General features: G+C 42.6%; 1 protein-coding gene and 1 long non-coding RNA gene across 7 annotated transcripts in view; both read right to left on the reverse strand.

Moving 5' to 3' along the window:
- Positions 1-4,813: 4,813 nt before the first annotated feature.
- On the reverse strand, positions 4,814-7,494 carry LOC114486925 (uncharacterized). The gene is made up of 3 exons (XR_003681367.1): positions 7,056-7,494; positions 6,662-6,770; positions 4,814-5,549 (listed from the first exon to the last, which is right to left on the reverse strand). It is a non-coding gene; the product is annotated as an uncharacterized lncRNA (long non-coding RNA).
- Positions 7,495-8,689: 1,195 nt separating this feature from the next.
- The window catches only part of TLE4 (TLE family member 4, transcriptional corepressor), a 152,233-nt gene continuing 142,387 nt past the window's right edge, over positions 8,690-18,535 (reverse strand). For all 6 annotated transcript variants that reach the window (XM_024126816.3, XM_024126815.3, XM_024126819.3 and 3 more), the window contains 5 exons: positions 15,399-15,646; positions 13,461-13,608; positions 12,861-13,011; positions 12,427-12,503; positions 8,690-10,689 (listed from right to left, as the gene is read on the reverse strand). In XM_024126816.3, coding sequence (XP_023982584.1) covers positions 10,582-10,689; positions 12,427-12,503; positions 12,861-13,011; positions 13,461-13,608; positions 15,399-15,646 — 732 coding nt within the window. In that variant the 3' untranslated portion in view covers positions 8,690-10,581. The remainder of the gene's footprint in view (positions 10,690-12,426; positions 12,504-12,860; positions 13,012-13,460; positions 13,609-15,398; positions 15,647-18,535) is intronic.

Raw genomic sequence — 18,535 nt, forward strand, 5'->3', positions numbered from 1 at the left:
CCTATGCATCCAACTATGCTGTAATCACTGAATTACCTACATGAAGTCCTATTCTATCCTAGATTCTGTGAAGTCAGGGACTGTCTCTGTTCTGTGCGTATCTGTATCCCGTGTCTAGCTCAGCTCTTTAAAACATAGAGTAGCTAATAAACATTTGTTGAATAAATGGATGGGTATTTAACTCTTCTCAGATTTGTAATCATTTATCTACCAACCTAATCATAGAACCTAATCACTTTCTTAAGTCACCATGATGGCAAAGACATGGGTGATAGGATTTTTACAACTCAGCTTCAGCAAACTTTACATTTTAAAGTACGAATTTAATTTGAGTCACAAGTAGAATGCTAAAAAACAAACATCTCTCTCATAAAGATATGTAGCAAAAAAGGCCAAATTTTTCCATCAATATCCTTTTAATATTGGTAGCCACACACATCTGATAGGGTATGTATTTGCTTGGACATTAAGACTTGGTCTTAGAAAACATTGGAATGGAAATATTTCCTTTAGAAAAGTGTCCTTCATCTGCATCGTAAAAGTTCCACAAATTTTTCTTTTTCGACACGGTTGCTAACCAGCTTGATTATTGCCACATTTTACATGGAAACTTCTATACACATAAGTTAGTCCTATGATAGCTCAGAGACCAAATATCCACTGGAAATGATGCCTTGCCTAACAGTGTGAGGGGGGTGGGTTAATCAGGGGAAGAGCTGACACTCAGCCTGCTGTGCCCACCAGTGGCATCGTGTACAATCCCTGTCTCCAAAGAGAGGGTGACATAAGGCGTCAGTGTTCGATTCTGGACATAGTGATACCTCCCTGGATGGCTGGAGATTCCAGGAAAGATTTGTCAGGGACCACAGATGAACAGGATTACAATTTTGCAACATCTCTAAAAGATGACCCTGAAAACACACTTAAAACACTCACAGCTGCCCAATTCTCCTCAAGGAACCAATTACGTACTGTCTAAACAGCTATGCATCCCTGCACTGGCTCCCTGCACTGGCTCTGGCAGCCCTTGTTTTTTCACAGGAAAGCAATTCAGACAGTAACTTAACTGGTCCAAGTTCTGTGATGAGATCTTAATTAAAACTCTACAAAGTCATCTCTTGGAATTCCCTGAGAGTTCCTTTCTTGGCAATGGAGTGAATCAACCTGTTTCATACAGGTGTGTGATAGCAAGCACACAGGGTACATAATCAAACTGTCCCCAAACTACAAAATTGGACCAAAACGCCTTTGTGGACCCAGAATAGTGGCTCCCATGATTTCAAGCAACCTCTGTCCTTTACCTCACAGCTCAGTCTATCCTGTGAGCTGGGCCTCCTGTTATCTCAGTGCAGTAAACAATTTTGTTTTAACCACCATGGTTGGGCTTTTATGAGCTCACGAATCAAAACACACACTAGTAATCAAAGAAAATCTTCCTGTGTGACCCATCTTTCAAACAAGTCTATTGTACCTGCTACAAAGTACTTTTCAAACAAAGCGAAACAAAACAAAAACAAAGCCAAAACACAACACAGCTTTTTATCAAAAGAGTAATATGGAAAAAAATAAAGAAAAAAGCTAAGCATGTTTGAAGTTTGGAAGAGGAAAACAAAACATGGATTAGGACATTTCCAATCAGAAAATTATTTGAAAGATATTTCGATGCTTCATGTTTTTTGCTGATGTTTTTGTTACCATTGAAGTATATTGCTTTTAACAATGCCTCACGTCTAAAGATCAGACTTTTCATCATATAGAAAATAGCATCAAACCAAGAAGTAAGCTTCTCAGAACTGAGGACACTACGGCAAAGCTCAGGGCCTATTTTCTTCTTTTTAAGGAAAAAGTATGGAATTTTGCTTGGGCATAATGAGAGTAATTTTCAGTGACAGATTAGAAAAAGAGATACAGAAGATTTGGAAGTGTATATGGGAGTAAGACACAGCAGTATAAAAGAGAGAGTCAGAAGAACATCTGGGCAACCTCGTTCCAGTCACTGACGGGCTGACACTGGCTCTGGTGCGAGACAGAACAAGCATCTGTCATTCAAGTCACTTGACCTCTGTGGATCTGATTTCTAATCTATAAAATGGGGACAATCACGAGTACCAGTCCACAAATCCTTTATTTCCTATTCCAAGATGGAAAATTTGAAGAATACCAGAAGTTTTTTCATGATGCATTTGGGGCAAAATTGCCCTGAACTGAGATGTAGAAGTTTAGAGTCATCACTACTCCACTTAGTATGAACATTTATGTTTTGCCCCAGAAATACCAATGTGCTTGATTATGGAGTGCCTCTGGGCAGGATGTAATCAAAAAACAATAAAATGCTTAAGAATAAATTTAACCAAGAAGGTGAAAGATCTCTACACTGAAAACTATGATGAAAGAAATTGAAGAGGACACAAATAAATGGAAAGATATCCTGTGTTTGTAGATCAGAAGAACGTTGTTAAAAAATCCATACTACCCAAAGTCATCTATAGATTCAATCAATCCCTATCAAAATTTCAATGGCATTTTTTCACAGAAATAGAAAAAACAATGCTAAAATTTGTATGGAACCCCAAAAGACCTTGAATAGCCAAGGAACCCCAAAAGACCTTGAATAGCCAAATCTTGAGAAAGAATAACAAAGCTGGAAGTATCACACTCCCTGATTTCAAACTATACTACAAAGCTGTAGTAATCAAAACAGTATGGTACCGGCATAAAAACAGACACAGGCCAATGGAACAGAATTGAGAGCCCAGAAATAAATCCATGCCTATATAGCCACATAATATTTGACAAGGGACCTAAGAATACACAATGGGGAAAAGATAGTCTTTTCCATAAATGGTGTTAAAACTGGATAATCACATGCAAAATAATGAAACTGGACCCTTACCTTATGCCATTCACAAAAATTAACTCAAAATGGATTAAAGACTTAAATGTGAGACCTGAAACTGTAAAACTCCTAGAAGAAAATACAGGGGAAATTTTCCTTCACAATGGTCTTGGCAATGACCTTTTTGATGTGATACCAAAAGCACAAGCAACAAAATCAAAAATAAAGAAGTGGGACTACATCAAACTAAAAAGTTGTCTGCACAGCAAAAGAAAAAAATCAACAAAATGAAGAGGCAACCTATGGAATGGGAGAAAATATTTGCAAATCACATATCAGATAAGGGGTTAATATCCAAAATATTTAAGAAATTCATACAACATAATAGCAAACAATAATTTTGATTTAAAAATGAGTACAGGACCTAAATATTTTTCCAAAGAACACATACAGGGCTTCCCTGGTGGCGCAATGGTTGAGCGTCCGCCTGCCGATGCAGGGGACACGGGTTCGTGTCCCGGTCTGGGAGGATCCCGCGTGCCGCGGAGCGGCTGGGCCCGTGAGCCATGGCTGTTGGGCCTGCGTGTCCGGAGCCTGTGCTCCACAACGGGAGAGGCCACAACAGTGAGAGGCCCGGGTACCGCAAAAAAAACCACAATAAAACAAAAAAAAAAACCAAAGAACACATACAGATACTACAGGTAAATGAAAACATGCTCAACATCATTAAACACTAGGGTAATGCAAACCAGAACCATAATGAGATAGCACCTCACACCTGTCAGAATGGTTATGATCAAGAAGACAAGAAATAGATGTTGGTGAGGTTGGAGAGAAAAGGAAACCCTTGTGTACTTTTGGTGGGAATGTAAATTGGTGCAGCCACTACAACAGTACCCCCATGTTCACTGCAGCATTATCCACAACAGCCAAGAAATGGAAACAACCTAAGTGTCCATCAACATGTGGGTTAAAAAAATGTGATTACACACACCCACCCACCCCCGCCACACACACACAGGAATATGACGCAGCTATGAGAAAGAAGGAAATTCTGCTATTTACAACATGGATGGACCCCCAGGGCATGATGCTAAATGAAATAAGTCAGACAGAGAAAGACACTCTATGATCCCACTTACATGTGGAATCTAAACAAAGCCAAACTCATAGGAACAGCATAGGATAGTGGTTTCCAGGGGCTTGGGGATAAGAGAAAGGGGATTGGGGGGAAATAGGGGAGACATCGGTGAAAGGATACAAACTTCCAGTTATAAGATACATAAGTTCTGGGGATCTAATGTGTAGCACAGTGACTCTAGGTAACAGTACTGTATTATATACTTGAAAGTTGCTATGACAGTAAACCTTAAATATTCCCACCACACACACAGTCATTAAGTGAGGTGGTGGGTGTGCCAACTAACCTTACTGCGGTAATCATTTCACAGTATTATATGTGTATCAGATCATCACATTGTACACCTTCAGCTCACACAATGTTACATGTCAATTATATCTCGATAAAGCTGTGGAAAAAAAGAGATAAACCTTTATAAGCTTGAACACCACCAACTTGCCTTATCTTATGCACTCCTGCAGATCTGCTGTCAGGTTCCAAGTTTCCATGAGTTGCACAAATCTAAGAGCATGTATTATGAAAAAGACACCATAGTGCTGTTCTCTGTAACTCATGTGAAAACAAATCTTCGGCGAGAAAAAGACATTCAAACAAACAGAAAACGGCTGTGGGATGGAAATGCTGTCAGCTAGACGCCTGAAGGTGTTGAACGCAAGTCTGTTTGGTGCTCCTGGCTCAAAGCTGCACGCACAGCAGGATGTCTGCAAAGCCATCATCGGCCCAGGGCAACTACCTTGTGCTGAGCCTCTTGATGGGAATGCAAGCCCACAGCCCCTCAGGGATTGAAGCTAAATCCTTCACTTTTGGGCAGCTTGAGTATCACTAAAATTCTCACTAGGGGCACTTTCTGCTTTAAGACTGTCACTCAGGAACAGGTGTCTGTGAAATCAAGGCCTTTGTCCTCAGGGTAACCTTCACAGCCACCACCTTGCGCCCAGGAGGCTGTTCTTGTTCTCACGAAAACTGAGGCCTAAAGATGTGCATGCAGTGGGGTTGACTGACCGTCAGCGTGGAAACTCTAACTTCCCAACCCAGCCATAAAACCTGAAATCACATTTCTTTAACACTGATGGTCTACTTGGGAGAAAAGTTAAAGGGGCTACGAGTAACTGCAGGAGATTGAAGAACAAAGCTTAACAGACGATTTCTTCAACTAATCCAGAAAGTCTTGTTTTCATTCATCTGGGAAAGATGAACAGACTTTGCGGGGGCGGGGGGGGGCGGTGGTGCTTTGTTTTCAGCAGCACCAAGCTTCTCCGAGTTGGATGCATGATGCTAAGACTTGACCCAGTAAAGGTTGAGGCGAGTACTTGTTTCAGCTGAACTCTTTGGGGGCACAGAGGCATCTGACTGAAGTTCTTCAAATAATGGGTAGTTGTCCTAAGGAAGACTCTGCTCTGCTCGATGCATGGTGGTCGGGGGGTCTCACGCCATGCCTCCTGGTGGTTCCTGATGGGGTCGCTTCCTGTCCATGTGCTACTGTCCACAGGTGGAAGGGCACATGCTCGCCCTGACGGTTTCCTTTGACTTAATTCCCACCACTAACTCATTCTCCTGCTACTTCCCAGCCTCCTGGAAGAACAAAAATAGCGAACTCAGCTCATTTTTTCTGCCACATGACACAAGACATGGCCAGGGTACCACCTACGGTAGCTTCTTTTAGAAGAGGCTGTGGAGGCATCTAGTAAAGATTGAGAAATGGCCAACTACTACCTAAGTCTGGGGAGAAATGCTGGGCCACTAGAAACCATTTGGGCATTAGTTTGGACTCCACCTAAAGAGTCCCAAAATTTACGGCCTAAATTCTCAAAACCCAAACACCTCACATGTACCTTTTAGTGTGTGTACGTTTATTTGCTGCACCCGAGTCAAATAAAGCATGACGTTTATGTGAGTTTAAGTCTTCTGCCAAAATAACAAAAAACTTGTTAGTTCCAAATATTTTCATCAAACTACAGTGTCAGGTTAACGGGGGAGGCTCCCTGCCTGAGGCAGTGAGATGCCAGGGTCAGGCGTGGGGAATTCTACAAGCCCATCATGGATCTTTGCCTCATGTACACAGTGAGTACACACATTGCAAGAACTCAAAAGACCATCTGTGACTGATTCAAGGAGTTTTCAAGAGATGCTGTGATGCCAAAGTCTCCAAAGCCAGTTAATTCATGTGAAACTAAGGGGTGAAGAGCAGCAAGGTATAAGCATCTGGAACACTCCCTTCCCATTTTTCTTCTAATCTGCCACACTGGGCACAGAATCTCAACTGCAAGTCCAGAGCCTTGGGGTTTAGGCTGACTTGTCTTCCCTGGGAGATAAGAGAGTTTGGGAAAATCACTGTTCTCCTCTGGTGCTTTGTGCCCTTTAGTGTAAATTCAGTATTCTAGCCTCCAGCCTGTCTAGGCCTGCTGTGAGATCAGACAGAACAACATTTGTGAAAGCACTGTGTTCATGGCTTTCCTCTGGACTAAAGGCAGCCCTGTGGGAATTCTCCTTCCCTGTAGGCCAAATACCTAAGATCCCAGCTGAGAATTTCCTTCCCCGGGGAGAGGTAAACTAGAGCCCAGCCCCGCTGCTAGTTCCTATCTGGGACCAAAAACTTCTGTCACTTGCTGCCAAAAACCCGAACTACAACTAAAAGAACTAAAATAAAATGTTAACAGCAGCTTGTAATGAAAGTTAGTTCCTACCACTAGAACAGCATTGGTGTTAAAATGTTCCAACACGAGAGGTTTTCTGATGTGCTTGGGTTGTCAAAGATAAAGTATTTCCATTGTCAGTTCTGAATGGAAGCTTGAACTGAAAGGCAAATAAATGCAATTAGTTAAAAGCACAAAAAAAAAAAAAAAACCCACAAAAAAACCCACAAAAAACCACAAAAAACACAAAACGGGGATGGTGGTGAGCCACTGCTTCTGCTGCTGATGCCCCAGTGGGAAACTGAGGGCTGGCAGGACCCAGAGCTCGTTGCTGATGCCACTCTACAGGTTGCCCAGGAGCCTGGCAGCTACAGAAATGTACCTCCAAGAACGTCAAAAGAATTTCTTTTGGTACCCACACCTCTATAATTTTGTAACTGCTTACTTAATGCCGGGCAAGGAATTCCGGTACAAATCTCCTTACAACTGCCAAAAATATCAGTTGACAAATCCCTCGAGTTATATGATGCCAGTGTAAGAATGTCCAACTGAGGATACAAAAACTGGCCGTATGGACAGCTGAGAGCATCACTGATGGTCTAGCTGCTCAAAGTCTTGCTCGGGAACTGCACCTCTGTCCAGAAATTGGGACGTCAATTTCTCCTGCTCTTGGCTGTAGGGTCCCAGGATTTTGTGGCTGCGAGACGGCCTGAAACTGAGTTTCTGGATATGCCACGGCTGCGGAACTCCAACCACTTGCAGGTGTTACAGGGCTGCGATTCAAGCTTCAACACACACCATTCCAGGGTAAGACTGATCTTTTGCAGCTCACTGGCCGTGAAGCCAGTAAATAGTGACCCACAAGTGAGCTGTGTATCTGCAAAAACTTGAAGATGTTCGCATCTATCACCGTACATTTGACCTGCCAGTCTTGGAAGGTCTTCAATCAGGGATTCTTTTTACTTCTTGGTAGTTCTACGTAAGTCAACCTTCCAGTCCTACACACCATTCCCTTCTTTCACTGGAACTGAGTTTTCCCCGGTTCAGGGTGATTCTGTCTTTGTCGTTCTTCAGACTCTGCAAGACCATACTTGGAGCAAAAACTATGGCAGACCAAGTTATAATTAAAACATCGACAACATCAAGACTACTGCGCACATCAATCCAGGCCTGAGATTGATATCAGAGACATAAAAATCTAATCTGATAAAACCTCAGCAGTGAGAGGAAATAGATGCCCATTTATTTTAAAAAGCTAGGTTTAGCCATGCATTCGCCCCGATTTTTAATCCAGTACGACGGCCAGTGTTTTGGATCTCTCTAAAGAGAAAACTGAAGGTCATCACAGACTTGACCCACCAGGCACCAAACAAAAATTCTAACTCCTCGAGGCAGGCACTTTCTTCTTCTACAAGTGTCAACACAGTATGCAAGTGTCATATTCTTTGTGTCAAAATGATTTTTCTTTTACTCCAATTCTCTATTACTTTATAAGAAATGTTAATAAGGATAAACAGAAATTAATTAAGCTAATACTTTAAAAACGCTATCATCTGATGTAGCAGCACTCATAGCACTCACATTTGAAGTGCTGCTTCCATGATGAACACTGCTGAACTCTTAGCACCTAAAGACTCAATACCTCTCACAGCTGATCACTGAGACACTCCAGACCACCGTGGGGCTCCCAACGCCCAGCCTTCTTTCTACCCAGTGGATGCATTAAATGTCAGGTTTTTGAGTCCCAAAAGTTTAGAATTTTTTAAGGACCTTCTTATGCTGAAGCTTCACAAAGCCAAGCAGTTGCAGCCCGAGGGACCTCAGGCGTCCAAAGACTTCAGTGTATCACGTTGGAAATGTTTCCCAAACCCCAAAGGCTGGAAATGGTATGCATCGGCTAACTCTAAAGCAGCGCTGGTCCCACAGAACTTTCTGTGATCTTGGAAATGTTCTATAAATTTATGTAGTCCAACATGCTAGCCATTAGTTGTATGTGGCAAACTGAACATTTGAGATGTAGTTAGTATTACTGATAAACTGAATTTTTAATTTTAATCAAGTTAAAATTAAACAGCCACAAATGGCTAGTGGTAACTATATTGAACAGCACAGCTCTAAAGCATCAAGGCTTTCAGTAACATGACAACTTTTTGACAAACTAAAGAGGCACGCAATAAATATTTGCCATCATTGATAACCTCTATCCACCCTCCCTTCTAGCTCTTCTCAAGTAAGAACAAACACAGAACTAAAACAGCAACAATAAAAAAGCCCACATGACTTTTTACAGCAATCTCCCTTGAATAAAACTAGTAATTTTTAATATACACGAGTGGCATAGTCAAAGATGAAAAATAAACTAAAGCCAGCAAAACAAAGAATTAGAAATAAGCATACTAGAAGTTATTTATGTTTAATGCTTAAAAGTCTGAATGCACAAACAAGCTACCATTATAGAAGTACTGGTGGTCAATACAATGCATTAGAACTATGTACAATGCACAGTTTAGTATCAAAATCTTTCTACACTGTAGAGTTTTACGAAACTGTTAAAGACATCAAACACTAAGCACTTAAGACACCATTTTTTTTTCCTGCTACCACATTAGGAACGTCAATGGACAATCCATTTCAACTTGCAGCATCCATCCATTTCTAGTATGAAATTAAGTAATTTTCTACTTATACAATAAAGTTTATCTACACAGTTCTCTTGATTTTGATCCATAGCAGCAAAGGCACTGTACATCAGCAGATCCACAGACTTAAAAGATTTTTAAAGCATTCAAACAAAAAATAATAATAAAAAAAAAGGAGTCACATATCATAGTTTAACAGCAACAACAACAACATAAAAGATAACAACAATGTTTCTGGCACAATGGCACAGCCTGTGTCCATTTCAGGGACATCCAGCTAAGACATGGAAAGAACCGGAGGTAAAGAAAGCAAGTCCTCATCCCAGGTGAGAGTCCATTCTTTCTGATTTTCAGAGGGAGGTCCTTGCAAATCCTCCTCTGCTCCTTGTCTTGTAAAAGACTTGACTTGCACAGTGGGAGGAATCCTCCCCTGAATCTGTGCAGTTCCCAAAGAACATGCCAAAAAATAACCCATCATTTCTCGTAATGACAAAACTGCCCAAAGGTATACATCTCCCTCTGCAAAGAAATGTGGCAAAAATACCCAGAAGGGATTAAGTTCTCCCTTTGAGGCCAAATTTAATTTGTTCATCTGTCTATAATACAATAAAAAAAAGGGAATTAAAAACATATTACAAAGACACTTGTCAACAAGTCAAAAAAAGAAAAAAAGAAAAAGTCCAATTACTTTTATCGAATATAATCTAAAGCTATAGATATATTGGTTAAAGTTGTCCAAATAGACTCAAATGAATATGACATGGTCTGTCACCTTCTAATTGTTCAAATTTCCAAACATCTTTAAAATAAGTAAAAAATGAAAACATCTAACAACACAGCAACATATTGCTTCCATATGTAATTATACATTTCACATCTCTATACAGTCATTAGTCTACATTTAGTGACATTTTTAATCAGTTATTTTAAACCTTCCTTTCCCCTCCTTTGCCAAAAAGGGGGGGGGGGGTATCAAATACAACGCATCTTCATTATCAATGCAGGAGCAGACAGCTTTATTTAGTCAGTCATTGTTAGAAAGCCTTCTTTAAACAAAATAAATATATTACAGATATAATACATAATTAAAGATTCCTTTCACTGTTAAGTAGGGTTATCCATGTTCTTCCGAGTAGATAGCTGAAGATTTGGTATCACAGGTTCTTAACGAGTATTCACAATTCAACAGCAGGAAGGAAGTGGGGGAAGGCGGGGACTGAGCTCCACGACTGCAATGAGTACTGGAAATCCTTGGTTTCGGATGCGGGGGAACAGAAGGATGACAGAACAAAGTGCTACAAGGAGGAGTCCAGTTCGCATGAAGATTTGTCCTTAATAAATAACTTCATAAACCGTGGCCTTCTTATCCCCAGAGCCAGTGACAATGTATTTGTCATCCACAGAAATGTCACAGCTGAGCACCGATGAGGATTCTTTGGACTGGGAAAGAGACACACAAACACGTTAAAGACTGAAAGAAAACCCATGAATACTGACAGGCAGGACTGGAGGATCTGGAGCAAAAAGAAGCATAACATGTTCCCTTGACCAAAACAGGAGCCCAAGCGAGGAAAGGCAGTCCCGGATGCTGATGAAGGAAGGCTCTACTTCAAATCCTGGTCTCCAGCTAAGAGCAGAGGGTTCTCAGTGTGAAAACCCTCGCCTTCCCTCGGATGGCTTGGATGTAGACGGAGCTGCAGAATGCTAGACACGTCACTTAACCTGTCTTGGCCCTCACTTTCCTTACAAGAGGTAATTAGGTAAAGACAGCTTACCTGTCTGCCACGACAGAAGGTGGCCTCAGAGTCCAGGTGAGGTAACAATGGGGAACTGTATTGAAAATACTATACTTTTTGAGATAGGGAATGTAAAAATATTTCTAACATAAAACCTCATTGTCCCCTACGTAAAAAGAGAATATAAATGTGCAAGTGGGGAGGAGTTCAATAGTTAGGAAGAAAAATGTTACCACTCTTATTAGAGCTCCAAACACCATGTTCAACTACACCCACTGCAAAGCAGTCACGGTTAACTTTTAACTAAACTGTGCTAAACGAACAAACAAACCCCACAGGATTTTAACTGGGACTTTGAACAGTTAAAAAATAAACGTTTGACATGCAGATGCTAACCTACTACCAGTAGGTAACTTTTGGAACGCAACCTGTAATAAATACATTTTACATCACAACCCAGAGACCTGAGACATAATTTTACTTCATAACCCAGAGAAACGAGATATAATACTTATACTCACTACAAAAAATATACTCTTAACATTTTTTATTTCATTTTTTAAAAAAGTGCTGGTTGGGACCACCTAAAAGGTTGTGATCAACAATACAAAAACCACTGTATTACATTATAAACTCCGTGACAGTAAGAATCTGCTACTTTTGTCCTATTATCTTGCACAGTACTTTCACTCAATATATGCAGTTTTAGATTCAAATGAATTAATCTCCTCTATGACTTAGTACCACATGGTCAAGAAAACTGCAACACTGTTATGTTATTCCTAAAAACAGACCACCACCGAGAAAATAACATCCTAAATACAGAAGGTTAAAAAGGAAATCTTCTTTAACTTGCCTATGAAATTCTCACCTACTAGCAGGAGAGAAGAGAGAGATCTGTATGTGAGTGTGTATCATGCCTACAATCTGGTTCTCCTGCAAATAATTCCACAAACTACACAAAGTACCACTGAGTTAATAAGAATAAAAGTTCATAAAATTAATCAAGATTTATTACACTTTTCCACAGCACTCTTTTGGGGGCGGGAAATCAGGAATAACAACACGAATGAATATTCAAGCAAAATGCTCAAATTTTAAACGCCATAATTAAAATTAAATAAATAAATAAATTTTCACAGAAGACATGAAACTGCTACTCTAACATGTAAAAAGGGATGGGGGCGTCAAGAGCTAGTTCGGACCATGGGCACGGCACCTTGGCTCTGAGCTCAGAGAGAACTGGACACAACTCCCGGCTGCACGGCTTGCAGCTGTGACCCTAGTCTCCCCCTCACGCACAGATTTCTCCTCTGTGCGATGGGAGTGACACTAGCTCCTACCTCCTAGGACACGTCCGTGCGTTATTAACCTGCGAGAAGGCACAGAGAACCATGCAGTGAGCGCACAATGGGTGAAGGCTACACAAGTGAAGTGTTACCTGGAATATACTGGCCCCGTAAGGTGTTCTCCAGGCATTCAGAAGGTTGTCCTTTCCCGTGCTTACAAACCATTTGCCTATAGGAACAGGGTTTCAAAAAAGGTAGTGTTTATTCCTTTGTCAGAGTCCTGAGACTTGTGTTACAGAGCATCAACTGATACACAGAAAACTCACCTAATCTAATCTGCAACAAATAAGAGTTTCTTTTCACTGGAAAAATAAAGCCCACTCTCCTAGATTTAATGAGTCATTTATACTTAGGACAAGGATAAAGTGGATAAACTGCAGAAAATTACATGGTATTAGGGAAGTAGGCATGTGTGAGGAAGTAATATAATTCTGAAGAGGGACACGTCAATGAACTAAAGACCAGACTTGAAATGCATCAGGAGGAAGGAGGAATGACAGGCAGTGGACACCAGGGGCCTGCTTACCACAATGGGCGAACTTGAGTGACAGGACGCAGCTCTCGTGGAGATGGAGCTGGTACTTGTCGGGCTTGGTGACGTGCAGCACCTCCACATTGCTGTTCTCCATCCCCACCGCCAGCCACTCTCCAGTTGGGCAGTAGCCCAGAGAAAAGATCTAGAATTAAAACAGGTGACGGTGATGGTGGCTATAGAGGACACACTTCCTTTAAAGGGGAGGCACTGCTTCCTCTGGGGATACTACTTAAATAACGAAGGAAATCAAGATAATGTGAATTGTACAGGAAGAAATCAAAGTCAAAGGCGTGATCCCAAGTAATCAGTCAGATCTCCACAATGTAACTTACTAATCAAGTGTGTGAAATTCAAAGATCTATAGAGTAATGGTCATTGAAATAAAAACCTGCTAAAAGTCTGTCATAAATGAAATTTTTTCTGTCCTTCAATAAAATATATACTGTTGTATTTTGACAGAAAACAACAAAATTTTTAGCTATCTAATTCAGTCAAAAGTGACTCTGTCACGTGGTCAATGAATTGACGCTGAAGTCTCTCATATATTTCACAAAACCAGGTCTCTAAAATGTCACGTGCACGAGTGCACACCTGGGAGGTGAAGTCGTGCTGCTGCAGCTGCCGCCCTTCGCGCAGGTCCCAGGACCGGACCGTGTTGTCCAGGCCGCCCGTCCAGAGCTTGGTGCCATCGTTAGAAATGTCAATACAGCTGGCTCCGTCTGTGTGGCCCTGGAATTGCCTGAAGATGTCAACATGGAGAAAAGCCCTTCAACAGTTAATTTTTAGGTGAACTCAGTTTAGAATTCCTCAGCCATCAATTTCATTACAGGACCTATTGGTAGATTTCCTTTTGGTTTATTCTATTTTTTATTATTCAAAGTAATAACAAAGCATATATGTAGAGAGATTAAAGTTTAATTGAGATGCTGAATCTCCTGCACGTTTTGTTTATTTTTGAACACTTAGGAAGTCCTCTTCAAATTACTCTTATGCTAAAACAGAATTGAAACAACTGATGGAAAAAAAAATCTCCATCTGAATCAAAAGAAAACACAGCCACATGAAAATGAACTAATCCAAGACACAATCTGAGACCTATTCTGTCAGTGCGATATGAAAGAAGGAGAGAATTTCAGAGGATGTAAGGAGTCGTTTCCCTTCTAAAAGCTCTGGGGCTGGGCCCAGAGAACAGCAGAACAAATTCTGCCAGCGAGCAACAACGCCACTGTAGGAGGCTGTGCAAGATGAAAGGCCTTGCTCTCAAGTAAGGAGTGTGGGAAGAACCTCAGTGTGACTCAGCTGCCCCAGGAGCAGGTAAAATGTACGAACGACACGGGGGCTGGGGCTTAGAAGCAGTTCCTCCTAAGAGCCTTACCCAAAAGGGGAAAAAGTGATTAACTATTTTGTTTTTGGAATCATTTATAGAGCTCCGTCCTGCAAAATATGTTACAGACGGACAGCAGGGGCCTCTTCTCCTTCCACCCTCCCCTGGACCTGTAGCTGGGCTCCGTTACACCCTCTGCACACCCGTTAGCGGATCACACCTCTGGCTTCCTGCTCTCTCAGGTGCTGACATCTGGAGACACACGTGTTTCAGGACTTTTCCTATCAGTGCCCATCCTACACAACCTCATTTCTAAACAGACACAGTTATGTCTATCCATCCTGTAAGGTGGGACAAGAGATTATCTATATCATTTCAGGGTGAGGCGCACCCAACACAATGCCTGGGCCCAGGGTAAGAGCTCAATGATCATTTGTCGAAGGAAAGAACGTGTCAGATACACACAGCACCAAGGATTGCGCCACACACTGTGAACCTTCTCAATGAGTACCTACTGACAACGATGGTTTGTTAGCACAGGTGGCAAACTACCTATGTCTAACGAGCTCATGAGGTCGTGGGCACCTTATGTACATTAATTATGTAAAACTGACCTCCTGGGACTCCCCTCATAGTGCAGTGGTTAAGAATCCACCTGCCAATGCAGGGGACACAGGTTCGAGCCCTGGTCCCGGGAAGATCTCACATGCCACGGTGCAACTAAGCCCGTGTGCCACAACTACTGAGCCTCCGCTCTAGAGCCCGTGAGCCACAACTACTGAAGCCCGCGTGCCTAGAGCCCGTGCTCCACAACAAGAGAAGTCACCGCAATGAGAAGCCCGCACACTGCAACTAGAGAAAGCCCACGCACAGCAACGAAGACCCAACACAGCCAAAGATAAATAAATACATAAATAAATTTATAAAAAAGAAAAATAAACAAAACTGACCTCCTATTTTAAAACCTGAATTGGTGATGCTTAGTATAATTTAAAAAAGAAAGAAAGAAAGAAAGAAAACAACCCCTCATCCGATAAAGTTCAAATGGTGCAGAAAACAAGATTTTACAGCATCTTAAAACGGCCTTATTCTTAACAATTTTTAGTAAGACAGTTATGTTTCATCTTTTTAAAAAGATACACACACAGCTCTTTGGCACAGCACAGGTAAATCCAGTGCCCTGGTCAGGGACCCTGCTGACCCACCTCACCAGCGTCTGGTTGTGCAGGTCCCACACCGCGATGTTGCCGTCGCTGCAGCATGAGAAGCAGACCTTGGAGTCGGGGCTGATGGCCAAGGCGTAGCAGGCGGGGGCCGAGGACGTCAGCTCTGCCTTGATGCGCGGGGTGGGAGCCGCCAGGTCCCAAATGGACAGGGTACTGGCTTCCCCTCCCACAATTAGGGTGCGACCATCAGGGAGCAATCGGCAGGAACGGATGTAGTTATCCCTGTTCTGTGGAGACAAAACCCATCAAGAGGTTATTCATGAGGAAAGGAAAACAGCATTAACATGAGAGCAAAAATCCATAAAAGTATTGTGTTCCCTCCTGGTTTCAATGAGCTATTTTCACTTATGACAATGATAAAGTGGATTAATTCTAGTAAATTACATGAAATTAAGGAAGTACTTAAACTTGATCTACAAAATTCAGTACTGAGAATATTTAATCTTAATTAGCATGAAAATGCAAAGATCTAGACCCACTTTCGGCACCAGCAAATCAACCAGCCGCCTGAGTCATTTGCACACGCAGACGCAACAGCCCTCACAACCCTGGAAGAGCCACACCGGGAACCGGGTACACACGGCCTGGCTGCTGAAAGGCCCTGTTTCTGCTGCCAAACAAGTGCCAGGGAGTTAGAGACCTTGTGGTCCCTTCCGTTCGCCCGGCCCTGCGTTACCTGGCCAAGGGACAGCATGGGCTTGATTAAGCAGCACCAACTGGGGGCAAGGCTTGACCAAGGTGTGTTACGTGACAGAAAACACCACGTCCTCCCAGCTCGTGAGGTTATGGGAATCTTGTGCAGTCACCTTAAAATGACCTAGCATCGTGCTGCCGTGAAACATGCTACTGCTGGTCCAAGGATGAAAATCAAACTGAAATTTCCTAAATAACCCGAGGACGAATACCCATGAGACAGCTAACGGGGTAGCTAGTGTTTGCCAGGTGAAGTATTAAGTTACTCTTGTCTCACAATGTGACAGATCCTGATACTTGGGTGCACTCTCACAGAAACCATCGTGGGCTCGCAGTTTTCTTAAACTCCTTTATCAGACAGGAAAGCAAGTGGTCTGCCTGTTCCCATGCACTGGGCAGGGTGAATGAAAACTGCACTGGAGCAAGTGCCACACGTGAAGAACCAGATAAATCTACCTTAAGTAACTGAAAGAAGACACACCTTCTCGTCAGCGCTCCGAGTCAAACAGCACAAATCACTGAAGACAACTACCCGCTTGGGATCAATTCTCTGTGCTGCTGGTACATCCAGGTCCTGTTTTCTGCCTGAGGGCTTAAACCACGTTCATCCACATTCACTCACCAGACAGTCGAGCTGAGAGACGGGGCTCTTGTTGCCGGGGTGGCTGATGTCCCAGACCTTGACGCAGCCCTTGCCACCCGTGTACACGTGTCGCGTGGGGTTGCTGATGGTCACCGCACACACCACCTCCCCGTGGTTCAGGGTGTTGATCTGGCGAGCGTGGCGGGGGATGCCGGGGCCAATGAGGGCGTCCGGGGGGAAGGGGACAGGCTGCATCTGACCGTCTGCAGTAACGTGGAAGGAGTATGCTCTAAGGCAGTGGCGAGGAGAAAAGATAGGAAAGGGAGAATGCAAAAAATGTTACTTAACTGATCACTGTAATGAGACGAGAAATAAAACAGTTTCAGTGCTACGTATGATTTGCAAACAAGTCAGATTTACTGAATATGGTGGAAAGAACATAACTTTCAGAGCCACAGAGCTAAATCTATGATCAAATATCATGTCAGCTCTTCACTAGCTGCTGTGTGACATCAGTAGTTACATAACCTCTCTGAACCTTACTTGGTTCTGATCTTTAAAATGGAGTGAAGGCTACCTACGCTTCTTAGAGAATTTATAATAAGATCACCAATGCCCAGCATAGTAACTACTTCTCCAGGGCACTCTACAAACTTGCATTGCCTTCTACTTCAGGTGATTCAGAAGTCTGTGATAGGATTTTAACCTATAGATCACTTCACTCCAATCAAGTGACTTACTAATGAAAATCAGTAAGCTAAAATTATGAAGTTTTAAGGTGTTAAGAGGATCTAGGCCTAGATACTGAAATGGCATATGACCCACCAAAAAATGAAAAAAAATTTTTGGATTAAGTCTCATCAGACTTGACAATAACAAATCTTAGTAATCCTATTCCCAATGGAATTAGAACCTAAAAAAGCATACTGTGTGCCTGCCCCAGAGGCCCACCTGTGAGTTCCTATCAGCAGCTCCATCTCCAGGTCATTTCCAGGGAAAACCCTCCAGTTGTGAAAGCATTTGGCTCTAAAATGCAACTTAAGTTAAAGCATCTCCCTCAACAGACATCTCTATTCTTAAGGCACTGAAGTCAGGGAACAGTCAGCAAGTGAGGCCGCTGGGACGCATGTTGGGTTTCAGGAGGCAGGAGGTGTCGGTGGTAGGCAGGAAGGAGCAGGGCCTGTCTTGGGGAACCATCACGGGCAGTAGCCCAACTTTGGAGATGATGTCATTGTCTTTGGCATGGAGCTTCAGAATGTGCTCTGTTTATGGGAAGAAGTTTATGAAAGACATACCAAGGGAAAACATCTGTGGGTAGACGAAGGACAGGAGCTTGGACCTACTGGCGAAGTTTTAGAATCAAAACAGTTTATAGTTCCTTAATGCAAAAATCTACAGGCTAGCCACATGCATCAAAATTCAGCCCATTATTGAGGGGACATCATCAACAAAGTCCCAAATGTCCCCAGAAAGGATGCAGCTGTGGCAGATTTGGGGACCAGAGGGCAGAGGGCTTTCTCTCTCTCTGTAAATTACGCAGAGAAGTGGGTTAGAACTGGGCTGTAGAAGAGAAGGAGTATGTGGGACTGCTGAGGGGGAAGTGGTGGGAAGCTAGGAAGACAAGAGACATATTCCTGTGGTTGAAGCAACGGACTTGGAGACATGCTGGACGCGTGGCCTGGGAGACAGAGATGCTGAGCAGGGCTCTCAGGCTCGGAACCCAGGTGGCTAGTTGGCCACAATACATCAGTGAAGGTGACAGGGAAGCTTAACTGAAGTGTACACACGTGGGGAGGTGAATGGTATGGTTTTCTTCAACCTGAGGGCACGTGAGAACCCA

Source organism: Physeter macrocephalus, chromosome 9 (assembly GCF_002837175.3).
Source record: "Physeter macrocephalus isolate SW-GA chromosome 9, ASM283717v5, whole genome shotgun sequence".
Classification (NCBI taxonomy): Eukaryota; Metazoa; Chordata; class Mammalia; order Artiodactyla; family Physeteridae; genus Physeter; species Physeter macrocephalus.